Source organism: Meleagris gallopavo, chromosome 15 (genome assembly GCF_000146605.3).
Source record: "Meleagris gallopavo isolate NT-WF06-2002-E0010 breed Aviagen turkey brand Nicholas breeding stock chromosome 15, Turkey_5.1, whole genome shotgun sequence".
Lineage (NCBI taxonomy): Eukaryota > Metazoa > Chordata > Aves > Galliformes > Phasianidae > Meleagris > Meleagris gallopavo.
In genome coordinates this window covers 6,500,672-6,515,072 of record NC_015025.2, presented here as the reverse complement: position 1 = coordinate 6,515,072, position 14,401 = coordinate 6,500,672, and the positions used below count along the sequence as shown (strand labels likewise).

The window sequence follows — 14,401 nt, the reverse complement described above, 5'->3', positions numbered from 1 at the left end:
AAAAAAAAAAAATTTACAAATTGCTATCCAAAAGCCTTCTTGAGTCTACTTAAATCTGTTCAAAATCTTGCATTATTCAAGTAACAACTCTTTTTCTCAGGTTTTTACTGTACATTCAGGAAATAGCAATGGCAGAAGACAAAATTCTGCTCTATTTTTCTAACGAAGTAGGAGAAACTCTCCTAAAGTTTCTGGAACAGAGTGGTTTCAGTGAGAGTTACAATGCTGTGACTGCTTGCTCTGTTAACTGATGACAGCCCAGCATGCCTGTTCTGGTTCTAGGCAAACCACTCTATTTACCTCAGAGCAGAATTTGGCTTGCTCTCTCTGTCAGCTGCAGGCAATCCTTGTGTGAAATACAAAACTATGGGTGTTCCACTCCAAAATATGATGGCAACAAGCTGGGTGATCATCTGGACCCTGACAGAAGCCTCCTTTTATTCATATGGTGACAAGCTTGCTCTAGCTTGTCAAAACCTATTTTTTTTTATTAATGTATATACATATATATATATGTACATAAAGCATTTTGGCATTTGGTTTTTAATTCATTTCAAATATACTTTTCTTACATTAATCCTATTAACTCATCATTATGTCTTTCTTTATCTAGTAAAACTCTAGTTCTAAGAGGTGCAAGGGAAGGGTAATTGGTGATACCATTTGGAGTGCACCATTTGAAGTAATGATTTGCAAGATGTTCAGAGAGCACCCAGGACAGGACAGGGAGAAAATACCGTGGATTAAAAGAAAGCTTTTCCATGTAAGACACTACATGTAGCAGACAAAAGATTGTTACAGGGATGTTTGATTATGATTGTTTTCTAAAAGAAAACAGCACGGAATAGTGAAATGCTGCTAGCAGAGTTCTCTTGTCCCTACATATTGCTCTGTACCTCTTTTTCAAAATAACATGGCTAGAGCAGGAGAGGATTCTCATTCTCTTTAACAGCCCTGCCCAACTGCAGAGCAGCCATATGTCATTTCTGCAGAGAGGATTTAGTTTTATATAATTACGTCAGAATACAGTGAGTATGTTTAATGAGAATTGTAGTACAGTTGAAAGGAGAGCGCTTCTATTCAGATTATCAACAACCCTTTATGAAATCATCCTAGAAAAGCCACATGCATTAAAAGCCTTATCTGAGAACATGGCACTTTTTATCAAATTAAAGAGACCTTCCTGCTTCTGCACAACTGCAGGGTATCAAGTAGGCTATTTAAAACAAGAAACAACTTGCGATTGTATTGACTTTTTGTCATCTATACAAGGAAAGTAAATGCAGATTGTTGGGTTCCACCCAAATTAAATACTTATCTGATTGGAAAAGTAAATGCAGTGCAACAAGAAAGACTGAGAAGAAGCTGAAATCATATATTAAAAAAAATACAGATGGAAAATTTGTTTCCTTGGCTTTAGATATTTTTGCTCACTGTTGAAGTTTAATCCCTTTTTATTGCAGGGGGGCAGTAAAAAAAAGTAAGTCAAATAACAGAAGGATAAAAGCTCTGTAGTGCTGTTTGTACTGCACACTGGCAGAATTTTCATTCCTTTCTCCTTACTTCGAATTCAGACTCCCACTAAACATCAGGGATTGCTCTAGACTGACACTGATAAGTTAAAGTGTCCAAACATGATGGCATATTTAAATTCAACATAAATATATATTTTGACAGAGGCTCTGTGCTAATTATGAGTTTTATGATGTTCTGCGTCTAAATTTTAGGACGAGACTCTGCTATGGTACAATCATACTGAAATGAGTAATGAAGTAACACTCTTCCTCAAACCACGTTCACCTGAGGCTTAGACTATAATTTTAGAGACATGAGTTTCAGTCTCTGCAGGTTAAGGAAGAATTTGAACAGGGCTTTACCATGCTCCAGTTGATTAACTTAGCCCTTTTACCAGGGTAAACCACAAAGAAAAAAACAATTTTGTGGTGGGTAATTACTCATAATACGTCTAGGAAAGGAAATTTAGAATGCCTAAAGATATGCCCGAAGCTAGGGACTATTAATGATGCCTAAACTACATTCAGCTGTTAACCATACAGAATGCTGTTTACAAATATTTATAACACACATTTTTTTAATCACATCCCACAAAAGAGATGTGTAAAGGAATCTCTAAATTATGGGTTATAACAAATCTCTGACACGACATGGGTGCTTAAATTGCACATGACAGTAAATATGGACGTACCTTAATGCATGCCCAGAAGAAGACCTTATATAATGTAGTGAACTTCCCTGCTGCAAGGTGCTGCATATAGATCATTCAGCAGCTAAGCAGAGGTTTTACAGATCATGCTGCTGTATGTTAGAGGCAAGTCTGAGAAGGATTTAGGGAGATAAACCGTGCTTAACTTGCTCTTTGGGAGCTATGTTACTAGTATGTGATTTCATGTACGTAATATGAATCACTGAAATTACTGAAACTGTATCTACTGAGATGGAGAGAGAGGCAGGAGGGAAAAATATGCAGTTTAGTTTTCTGCCTTGTACAGACATGGAGCTTTGATCCTAGGGTTTTTATCTTTTTTTCTTATTGTTTTTTTCTCTATTGTGATGCCAGCAAAATTCAATAGTCTTAATCCAATAAATTTCAAAGAAAAGGAGAGGGTTTTTTTTCCTAAACATTCACGGTTTATTCTATCAAAACTCTTTCTTACTGCATGGTAGTCACAGCAGAAAGGGAGATAAGTGCAGAAAAGAGAGAAAGTAAGGGCATACATATGTTTAAAATTAGTCAGTATTCACGTGTATATGTAAGATATTCCACTGCTAGATGCTATGCTAAACTGAAAGTAAGAATACACATCTGCAGTATAAATGAAAAGAGAACAGTAGAGAATTAAAAATATATATATTTTAAAACTATCTTTAGAGCATTCACCACAATTAGCATATACAGAAAATAGAAAAAAAATGCATTTAGTCTAAGGTTATATATGCTGTATTTTTTATATCTAGAAGCAGAACAATTTGCTGAGAGCCTCCTAAGATGTTCTGAATATGAGCAAATTCTAGTGATATTGATGAGAGCTGTGAGAGATCAGCAGCATCTTTACAGACGAGGATACTCTGTGAGCTTTCTAGGGCATCAGGTAGCTGAGCTGCAAAACCTCAGAAGAATCCGTACAATACCTTATTAGTTTGTATGTCTAGCAATCTCTGTCCAGTTTTATGGTACCTCACATTAAGCATCAATTTTGCAAGCTATTCTGTGTCACTAGGCAGTCATATTCAGTGACAAGTTAAATTGCCTGATGGGACTAGCATTCTGTGTAAGTGCAAGAGTACTCCTCTGTATCAAGTTTCAGTAAATGAATAAAATGCCTTCTTTTATTATGATCCAGTGTGCCATGTCTCAGGCTTCCTGTTCTTGCTTATGCTGTTTGTAAAACAGTTTTCACTATTTGAGTGACTGTGTGCAAAACAGGAACTGGAATAGAGCACTCATTTCTGTTCTTTGTATTTTGTTTTCCAAATTGTCATGATGTCATTGTAGGTAGAATTTGCTGTCAAATGGAACAGTGGAATCTAAATATAGTAGACAAATTGTTGCAGCTGCTGTTCAGAAGGCAAATGCTGTAAGAAACGATGCGATCTCTTCCTGCTGCCTCTTCCTCTTGGCTTAATAGTAAATTCTCATGAAAAGTATGGGTTGTTCTACAGCAGTAACTCTGGTTTGCTGACACTTGCCAAATTGAGAAACATGTTAATTACTCTTTTCAGATAAATTGAGGCTTCTGTATCTTGAGTCGTGGTAGACAGAAAATAGTCTTGACCCTTATTTTCTGGACTTGCACATGAGCATGTTAGTGTAAGAAATTACTTAGGAACCTGACTTCAGATCTTCCTATTCTGTCTACTCTGAAATCATACAGTGAAATCATATCAAGGTAATCCTCCTTCTATTGCAGCATATAAAATTTAATTAATAAATAGAATTATGACCGGGGCTACCCTTTTTCAAGTGCCTATCCAAAGGATCACAATGATTTTACTACTGCATTCTAAAATATGTTCAATATTTAACATAATCCACTGACCCTGTGCTACGTCTTCTCTACCAATTATTTTAACTCCATCACATCAGCACAGTAACTTCTGATTCATGCCTGAGTGATCCAGAGCAGAATTTCACCCTCTTATATCAGAATATTGCAGATGAGAAGGTCTAAGGTTCTCTTTTGAGAAATCACTCCTTCTCCACAGAAAGTCAAGCTATCTTGCAGCAAAGCGAAAAACAAGGTACCTTACAACTCCCACCGCTGAGTTCAACATAGGGCATACAAGCAAAATGGAACAGCAACTTGACTGAAAAGCAGTGGCCCAGGCTCAGTCAGCCTGTTTATAGAGTGGGATTACTATTATGATTAGTGCAAGTGGAAATGGATAACCCTCTTTCTGTTACTGTGACACATCTGTAGATCATCCTCCATTTAAAGCTGTTACTTCTGTATAACTGGAAAATATAAAAAAAAAAATATCTGCATTCCAGAGAGGTGCAAACCTAGAATAGGACATTTTAATGTGTAGTGCAAGGGGGAGGGCTCTAGCAAGTAAAAAAAAGGTAATAGTTAAACGATATATGTATATACAAAAATACCTTAAAAATAAATAATAAATCCTTCTCTTTGCCTTTTATGTAGACTAAATTCAGCTGTTAGGAGTCCATCCTCCCTAATCTCTGCAGATACTGGTCCATCCATCCCTGAGGAGAACTTAGCATTATATTATAGCAGTGCTAACTTCTTCTCACAATCTGGCACTAATACTGCTAACAGGATAATATCTGATAATGCTCATCTTTTATCTAGATATTCTGCCCAAGTACATGTGTAGGCAGTCTATTTCAGAAAATGTTTCTTTTCCTTCTACTAACCCCATAATTTATCTGACTAAAATCTGTTTCCTTGCATGGATATCCTACAGGATCAACCCCTAAAATGCTGACAATAATTTCAGTGAATGACTGTAATTAAATCACTCAGAAACAATGACTTTGGAGTCTTTGATGTGCTATCTTGAACCACCTGAACATTACTATTCTGCTTAAATTTACTTACACACTGTTGTACTGTGTATTATTTACACTGCCTAAAATTTTCCTCATCAACTTCATTCAGTCGTCTATGAAGGTTGCTGTGAAAGTAATACCTCCTATTTTATTATGTTAGACCACAGCATCAGAGGCAGATGTTCATGGGATGACAGTAGATGTTGAAACCTTCCCACCTACCAGTATTCCACTACATTTTGTTGCTGTGTGACAGATGGCAGCAGAAGGGCAGTCTGACAAAATGGCATCTGACACGGAAATGCATATGGAGCAAAGGTGTGGAATTGAATTCTCCCATGTGGAAAAAACTGCACCCATTGACTCTTACTGAATATTTTTGGAGTCCAAACAGTGAATGTGAGTCCAATGAAGTGGTGGGTGTTGCGTATCAGCAGTTGCAACAGTGACACGAAACATAAGCCAAGTTCTGGATGGCCATGCACAGCTGTCACACCTCAAAATGAAGAGGGTCTCAAGTCATCTTATCCATGCAAACTGACAGATTACAACCAGAGAACTTTGTATGGAGCTGAATATTGGCTTCAATATGTTGGAAATGATGGTGGAAACCTTGGAATATTGCGAAGTTTGTGCCAGGTGGGTCCCATGAATGTTCACAGAGGAGCAGAACCTGGATCATATCATTATTGGTGACTAGACATGATGTCACCTCTATGAACTGGAGTCAAAATGGCAGTGCGCGGTGTAGCAACATGTGAATTCTTCACTGAAGAAAAGTTCAGGACACAGTCCTCAGTTCATGAAGTAATGTGCATGGTAAAGCCATGTTCAGAATAGCTTTCTGGATTTCCTGGAACCCGGGCTAACCATCAACTGATCGCTACATCATGATGCTGACTAAGCTGAAGGCTTGAAATTCCAAAGTCAGGCCTGAGAAGAAGACAACAGTTCTCTTGCAGTACAATAATACCAGGCCCCAGTTTGAAGACTGTGAAGCACAGTCAGTCCTGGCTAGACTGTTGTACAACACACACAGCATATAGCGTGGCTTCGGTGCCTTCCATTTTCCATCTGTTTGAGACAATGAAAGACTGCATGGGCAACAGTATTCTAGGAATGAAGCCATCATCAAAGCTGTGAAACAGTGGGCCATCTCCGTTGGTGCTGATTTTTTACAAGTGTGGCTTTCAGGCTCGTGTTCATTGCTTGCAAAAATGCATTGATAATGGTGACTGTGCTGAAAAATTTTTCTTTTGTAGCTGAAAATTTGTTCTGCCAAATAATACTGTCTTCTTTGTGTCTGTTGCAGCTTCCATGGAAATAAATAGGGGGCATTACTTTTGGAGCAACTTATATACTTCTGCTGACAAAAAGAACTGCTTATTCAAACCCAGGAATAACTGTTTACGTTACACAATATTTTTCATCAGCTATCTGGGAATAAGTTTTGCCATCTTTTATTGATGAAACTTTTGACATCAACTCAACCAAAATGTTACGTTGCTTGTAAGAATCTAAGGAATTTATACTGCTCCCTATTGTCAGAGAACCTGAGTACTTCATAAAAAAAACAATAAAAAAACAACATGATGCTTTAAGAATTTTTGTGCATTTTCTCAGCCATCAGTAAAGTCTTTTGGTTACTAACAAGGAGAAATCTCTGACCTCTAAGCTCTTGCAAAACTCTTTTAAACTGTAACAGGGAAGATTTAGGTTAGATGTTATGAGGATGTTTTTCACTCAGAGGGTGGTGAAGCACTGGAACAGGTTGCCCAAGGAGGTTGTGAATGCCCAATCCCTGAAGGCATTCAAGGCCAGGCTGGATGTGGCTCTGGGCAGCCTGGTCTGGTGGTTGGTGACCCAATGTGTGGCAGGGGGTTGAAACTAGGTGATCTTGGAGGTCCTTTTCAACCCAGGCCATTCTATGATTATGTGGTCATAGAAAAAAATGGCAAGTTGGCCCCCAGATAAAACAGCTGTACATAATGAACATACATGTCAGCCTAGCAACTAAGAGGTAAATTCTAAGAACTGTTATACAACTCTCTGAAGAATAATTGGACCTTGCTATGAGTACTTCACAAAATACAGGAATCACTGAGTTTAATTTACTATAAAATAAAAATAGTCCCCTAATAGTTGGGATGAGTATTTGTCTTCTGCTCTATAAGCAAAAGATAGAAGAGAAGCGTAACAAGCAGGAAACCTAGGATTTCTGAAGCCATAAATCAACTCTCTCTTTTTTCTCCTCAGCATTCTGACTCCAACTGTAACCTGAAGAAGCGAGTAAACTCTGTAACATCTCAGGCAGATCAGTCTCCTGAAGCCAGCATAATATCAAACAGTGCATCCCAGTGTCAACCTGTGTCTGCTCCTCCACCAGCCCCCCCAGCACCACCACCAGTTGGAGGCACAAGTAAAATAGACCAGTATTCTAGGATCCTCTTCCCAGTGGCATTTGCAGGATTCAACTTGGTATACTGGGTCGTCTACCTTTCAAAAGACACTATGGAAGTGAGTATTAAAATTTCAGAATAATAATGATACGCTTGTAATGTATATATTTAACATGTTTAGTTTGCCAGTATTATTTAAATTGTTCATTTGCTGATGCACCTTCCGTTGACCAGTACTTTCTTTTTTAGAGAAAGGTAATATAAACTTTACTTAGAACAGTCCCTTCCATCAAAATGTAGAAAGCCTATTCGAAGGTGAGAAACGTAAACCCTTCTACATTATGACAGAACACAGAACAAGGAAAATTATGTAAGACAATGTATGACACCATTCTCAGCAAACACATCAATCTTAATCTCCCATTTTTTCATCTTCCTGTCTGCAACAGGGAATGGTAAAATTAACTATTGCAGCAATGCAGCAAAGGAAATTAATATCAAAAGGAGAACATTAATATATGCTAAGATATTAAGACAGTTGCAACATACACTTTGTGAATTGAGAGTCCCTGTTTTTACGCTTTTTAAAACCAATTTTTCCTCTTTCTCCTTATAATGGAACCATTTTATGCCAATAAAGCTGCTAAATTCCTTGCTTAAGCTTGTCTGAATCTTGCTGAGAGTTACTGAGTCCTCAGATATCCGTGAATTGTAGGAGTTGTGTACCCTGAAGACTGAGCATTTCTGGTACAGTCACTGATTAGCTTATGCTTTCAAGCAGTTATAAAACTTCTAGTCTTTAATGTTTTAATTCTCTATTTTTCCTTTTTGTCTAAACACAACTAATGATGCCCTATCTCTTTTGTGAAAAACATATATTCATTTGCTTTATTTGTTGCCATAGTTTTTGAATCTCACTGTACACTGCAGTCAAAATGATTGGTACACTTCGCTTTATTTAGGACAGCTACAGAGATAATGATGGTGTTTGGAGGGTACTGAAAGCACAAAGTCCCTGTATCAATAATAACAGGGGCTAGCAATCTGATATAAGCAGTGTGCAAGTTTAACATTCATTTCCTAAATTAGAAGTAAAGAAGGCCAAGGGAAATCTCTTGGAGAGCCAGAAGGTACTGAAGTTCAAGATGGTGCTGATCAGCTAATGGATGGCATCTTGACTCTACTTGAAGCAGAGGCTCCTAGCCCCTAATTTTGCTGATTTTTGCTACTAGTATGATTTGGAAAATGCTATCTCTCTAAGAGAGACTGTGCTGCCAAGCAGCTTATGTGAAATCAGGAGGGCAGGAAGATAGGAGGCACTGTCTCTTGCAAGTGTTCCTGCAGATGTCTCTCTCAAGAGGTCACAGCTGCTACCTCCTGGCCACTCAAAATCTGCCCAATGCTAAATTTAGCATTTGTGCCAGAGACACTGATCCTGCTATTAAATATTGACTAAGTGTGTACATTAGTTATATCAATCAGAGAAGGAAAATATAATAAAGTTCTTGTATATTTATTACAGCTTCTGTTTAGAGGCCAGTTTCTTAGCTTGTGTAGCTTGCCATAACTTCAGTGATTTCCTTCAACCATTCACATTTTAGATACAGAAATGCTTGGAACATAGTTGCCATTTTCCCTTCTTAGTGGTGAAATATTTATATTTAACCTTGTATATTAATAGTTATATCAGAACTAGGCTTCTAAAATATTTCAGAGAACTAAGACCTAGAGCTGAATGTAGATACTTTTAAAATTCCACTTTCACAAGCTCACTAACCTACTCACAAATGCATTGATTCTTTAGAATGACAGAAATCCAGCAACAAGATTTAGAGAACAGAACAATATTAACAGCTAGGGTGATTCAAGTGGTGAAGAATTAAACAGTTATGTAAATCATTGCTCAAGTTCTTAATGAATTATGTTTTCCTGTTAGTGTGCTCAGTTGTAACTAATATATAGAAATATAAAAACTATAAAACTAAAATAATCATGATATACCTTAGTAGGTTTTTAATTTGATGCACTTTATCCTTTTAGGAGTTCTTACTTTCAAGAAAAACCAAGATTGTTTTTGCTTTAAAAAAAAATAAAAAAATTAAAAAGTAAGCCTTTCTATTCAAACAGAGGAGATACAAAAGTTACGTGAATGAAGCATGGCGTTCTTAAAGGCCATATGAACTTCAGTCACAGTCTCAAGCCAAAAAAATTAGTATTGATATGGTATTACTCAGTTATGAAATATGACTCTATGAGAAGAGTGTATTTTGTGAAATATTTCAGGTATATTAGCAATTTTTTCTTTTTGAGTCACTAATTAGAGCTCATTTGGCTTCTGTTTTTAAAAAAAATAGAAAAATATCAAGTCCGTTCACCAAAATAAACAAATTTTCTGTGCAGAAATATTGACAGATGTTTAATAATGGCAGCAGGGCTGTCCCATTTATTATATGAAAAATTAAAGCATTAAAATTACTCTAAGAGGAATTACTACTCCCTGACTACATAAGGTCAGTTTGTAATTAATTTGTATGAAAGGCTTGAGGATGTGACATCCATGGAAAATGAAATACACATTTCTATGGCATGTCTTTTTCTGTATCTGCCATCCAGAGAAAGCTCTACATAGGAACAAGCAATACACGTTTGTCCAGATTATCCAAATAGAAAAGCTTCTGAAGGGAGAAAAAAAACAAAAACCAAACACTCCAACAATAAAGGAAAAAGCTGTTCTTTTTATTTTGTCACACATACACTTTTTTGCTATTCATTTCTTAAATCTTGGTCTTAGAGATGAACCCTAATTTATAATAGTGATTTTGAGGGGTGAATTGCATGCTTACTCTATTTTAATAATTTTAAAACGTACCTGATTTAGAATGTAAGATGTGTCCTTTTAATTATAAGTACTTGGTCTGTTTGTCACGTCATTCATAATGCATGCACTGTTCTCATTTCCCCTTACATATATCCTTCCTAAAGTAACCTGCCCCAGTGTTTAGGTTCATCATACTATATTACAGTTTTTAACGTAATAAAACACAGAACGATGTCTGTGTTAAGCTCATGATGTTAAAACTTTAATGATAAACAGCAGAAAAACAGGCAGAGAGGCCAGCTTTTATGACTGGGGACAGAAGGTAAAATATAATTGAATGTGGTAAATGTGCTGATTCCTAGACAAAAGCTGAACACACAGAGCACAGTATCATGGCAGAAAATGAGTTATGTAGCAGGTTGAAGATGAAATGCCAGTGATGAACAGTCAAGTGGGAAGAAAGAAGCACAGACAAACAAGAGTTTATGAAGTATCTAATTCCAATTTGTTGATATTTATAAAGCTTACAGAACATATTATGCATTATGCTTCAGTTTGAATACTAGAAAAATGATGTTCAGTAGGAAGTAGTCATTACGATATGTACTTACAATTGAGCTTTGATGATCCAGCTAACGAGCATCAGATTCTGAGAAGATTCTCCCTTATAATGTAGTTCTTTTTTAAACCTGTTGAGATAGCCAGAAGCCAGGTGATATTGTTGGTTACTTACACTATTGACAAATGACGGCTTAAACTTCTCTCTTAAATTTTCCTCCAGTTTTTTGAACCTACTGCAATGCACCTCCGAAATGATCATCAGACCAACTGAAGAACAGCAGTGCTTAAAAGAAATCACTCAAGGTCTTCTGGAGTTAAAGTAACTTCAAAGGAAACAAGTGCTCTCAGTTTTCAAACACTGAGTATTTATACTGGATATCACCTGGAAACAAACACTGGACAAATAAAGATCGAAACTGCACAGTTCTAACAAAATTTTGACTTCTTATGGTGATTCTAATATAGAATTTATTGTTAAATTATTTTGTTCAGTGGTCAAAGAAAAGATTTGTATTTCTTGTAGTTCTGTTACAAATAACTGAATGTTTACATTGATATAAAATATAAATAATAGAATTATTTCTCCTAAATGCAGTGAGGATTACTTAAGGAAGCCACATTCAAAACTCGTATAAATTAGCATTCTTTCACTGAAATGCAAGGACCCACACTGATGTGCAGTCCAAATTGGCCCCCAGTGCTAAAAAATCCCATGAATGGGATTTGAAGTCCCATGGCGTTGTTGTAATATTTCTATAGATCAGATGAATGATGAATCCTGGTTTTCTGTAATTTATCTTCATATCCTTTAATCTGAGGCAATTTTTGTGGGGGAAAAAAAATAAAAGGAACAAAATAAAAAGGATTGGTTATGTATTTTAGCTGATTAGTTGCACTATTTTTTTGTTGTTGAGAGTGACCACGGTAGTTTACAATCTAATTACAAGCAATTTCTGGGCAGCAACTTCTGGAAGTACAGCACTGATGCCAGAAAGTTTTCATGGTCAAAGGCTGAATGGATGGAAAGATGCAGCTACCCATCGAGCTAAGTACAAGAAAATCTTCATTGCTGATTAGGGAACAAGTTCTGTTTTGTCAGCAGATTTTTTGGACCTGCACATAGCAGACTCCCTACAACTTTTTCCAGAGGCACATTATTGCCAGCAAATTCAGAATTGAAAGGCAGTGTGGATTTTATTTCTCTCTCTCAACAAAAGCAGTTATATTTATTTGGTTTATCGTCCATCTCCATAGTCCTTCTTAATTACATCATTAGGAAATATATGCCTCATCAAATCAAATTCAAGCCACCTTTGTTGCAGGTATAATGCACACAGATCTCAGATGTGGCCAAATATAAATTGAAGTATACTGTCCTAAAATTATTTGAAGTGTAATATGAAATGCTGAATTGATTTAAAAAAGTCAAGGTCTTTTGTCTAAGTAAATATCTTAGTCACTGAAAAAGTACTTAGGGGTTGGTTAATCAGCCCCAATAGATTGTTAAGTGCTCTGCTGGCTTCACTGATACTAGAATAATTATAACTACCTGATGAGCTACTGTGTAATCAGTGAATATACAGACGTTATAATTAAGAAATATACAGGAAAGTTAGGCTAACCAGGTTATCACGCTAACGAAGAATGGATGCAGAGCTTACCCTTGTCCTGGGCTCACTGAAAAGACTCCAAAAGGAGCAATCTCCAAATACCATATTTATTTCTCTAGTTAATGTAAATTAAAGGAAATTAAGGAATTTTTTTCCCATTATTTTTGACTGCCTTGCAATGGGAAGAGCAGAAACTAAAGTTTCTGTAAAATGGCACTTTTTACTGTGGGAAACAGGACACTGTGCAGAAGGTAAGCAATTATCTTGACCTGTCACACAGTGGCAATGTATTATTCACCACTATCCTAACTTTGTATCCATCCCAGTAGAAAGGATGTGCTGGTTTTAGCTCACAATCCTGCAAAATTGTCAGAATGGGGCTTGAATTTATCTTTCATATGTACTGCTTGAACCGAAAGGCGAGAAACACAAGAACTAAGAACACAGTAACAGAGTTATATCATACAAAATTAGAAACCTCAACTATGTAATAATCTTTATTATCCTTGTGGGTTTTTCTCTCTTCCCCTACATTTTTTCATAATTTCAAAACCAGATGAAAATTCAGAGATTTAAGATCTAGAAACTATGCAATGGCACACCAAATCATCCACTGCTGTGCTCAAAGACTAGCTATCACCAGAACCTGAAGCAAGACTTGGATAAATCCATGAAGCATAGATGTAACATGAATGTCCTCAATAGGCTTTTCTTATCAAGTACTGCCAAGTGTTTTGATTTTTTGATGCATCCTGTCAATCTACCAGCTCAATGTCTTTCTCTTGTACATATGCATACAAAAATCGGAGGAGATTTTATTGCTGCTTAGTTATTACGGTCTTTATTCTCTTCCAATTCATGAAAAGAACGCTCTCCATTTGCTTATTTGCTTTCTTTATAAAAGTAATTATTGCAAGATTCAACTCTTATCAGTAAAAAAGCATTTCAACTCTCTGCATAAATGTTGTCTATCTGTGAAGACTGAAGTTCTTTATCCACAAGCAGAACGAGTAGAAATTTGGACAGTAAAGTACTCCATTCTCCATCACCTCATCAAAATTATTACTCAGCCATGGCTGAGTGGTGCTTGTGTACAAAGAATAAAGATCAATAGATTTTTTTCAGAAAGTGGTTTTATACAAGTCATGGTCACTGAGGGTCAGCGAAGTGTGTTTGAAGTAACAATTACTGATAAAGCATGAATGAGACTTAGATGTGTTTTCTGGCATGCAAGCTCTAAAACAAGACAAATAGAGGAATCCAAAGAAACTGAAATCACCCTTGCAATTGTAAAATAAGAGTCAATCACAGCTGAGGAAAAACCCTAATCCTGTGTATTTAATGTTGTATGAAAGTAGGACAACATGGCAAAACTTTGTAACACAAAGAAACGGGCACTTCAACTAAATCAGAATGCATTTGGATTCTATCATGTTGAAGAGGTCTTCAGTTCACAAAAACATCACCTGACCTCAGTCATGACTATTTTTTACTTTATAAATAGGAGTAATTTTTAATTATTTTAAGGTACTAAATTCTTTACATGCCTTAAGGAGCAAATATCTTTAGGCTGTATGTAATTACATATTCAATACTATTGCAAAGGCTGTTCTCCTCCCTCCCCCCAAAATATCTGCTTTCTTTATAATAATGTTTTCATAGAGCAGATAGAAATATTTTGTAATTTATGACTAAATAAAACTAGCAATCTAACACTCTTTATTGAGATACTTATGCCTACTCTTAATGTACATTAAATAAGCCGCATTACCATAACTGAATGGCAGCTTTATTTTAGTGAAAATAAGGAAATTGCTACTGTTAGAAGATGACATTTCTAAGGGCTATAAAAGTCTGTGTTTATTTAACATACGTGGAAACCCAATGCCCCATGAGGGGAATTGTTAGAAGATTAAAAATCAGATTCTTAGCAAAGAAGTCACAGGTTGTTACAGGTTGTAAAACAGATAATAGTAAGAGAAAT

At 36.2% G+C, this 14,401-nt stretch overlaps 1 protein-coding gene across 1 annotated transcript in view; it reads left to right on the top strand.

Moving 5' to 3' along the window:
- GABRA6 (gamma-aminobutyric acid type A receptor alpha6 subunit) overlaps positions 1 to 13,384 on the top strand; it is a 25,486-nt gene extending 12,102 nt beyond the window's left edge. The window contains exons 7-8 of the mRNA XM_031555686.1: positions 7,286 to 7,546; positions 11,028 to 13,384. Of these exons, the coding sequence (XP_031411546.1) occupies positions 7,286 to 7,546; positions 11,028 to 11,078 (312 nt within the window). The 3' untranslated portion in view covers positions 11,079 to 13,384. The remainder of the gene's footprint in view (positions 1 to 7,285; positions 7,547 to 11,027) is intronic.
- The last annotated feature ends 1,017 nt before the right edge of the window (positions 13,385 to 14,401 follow it).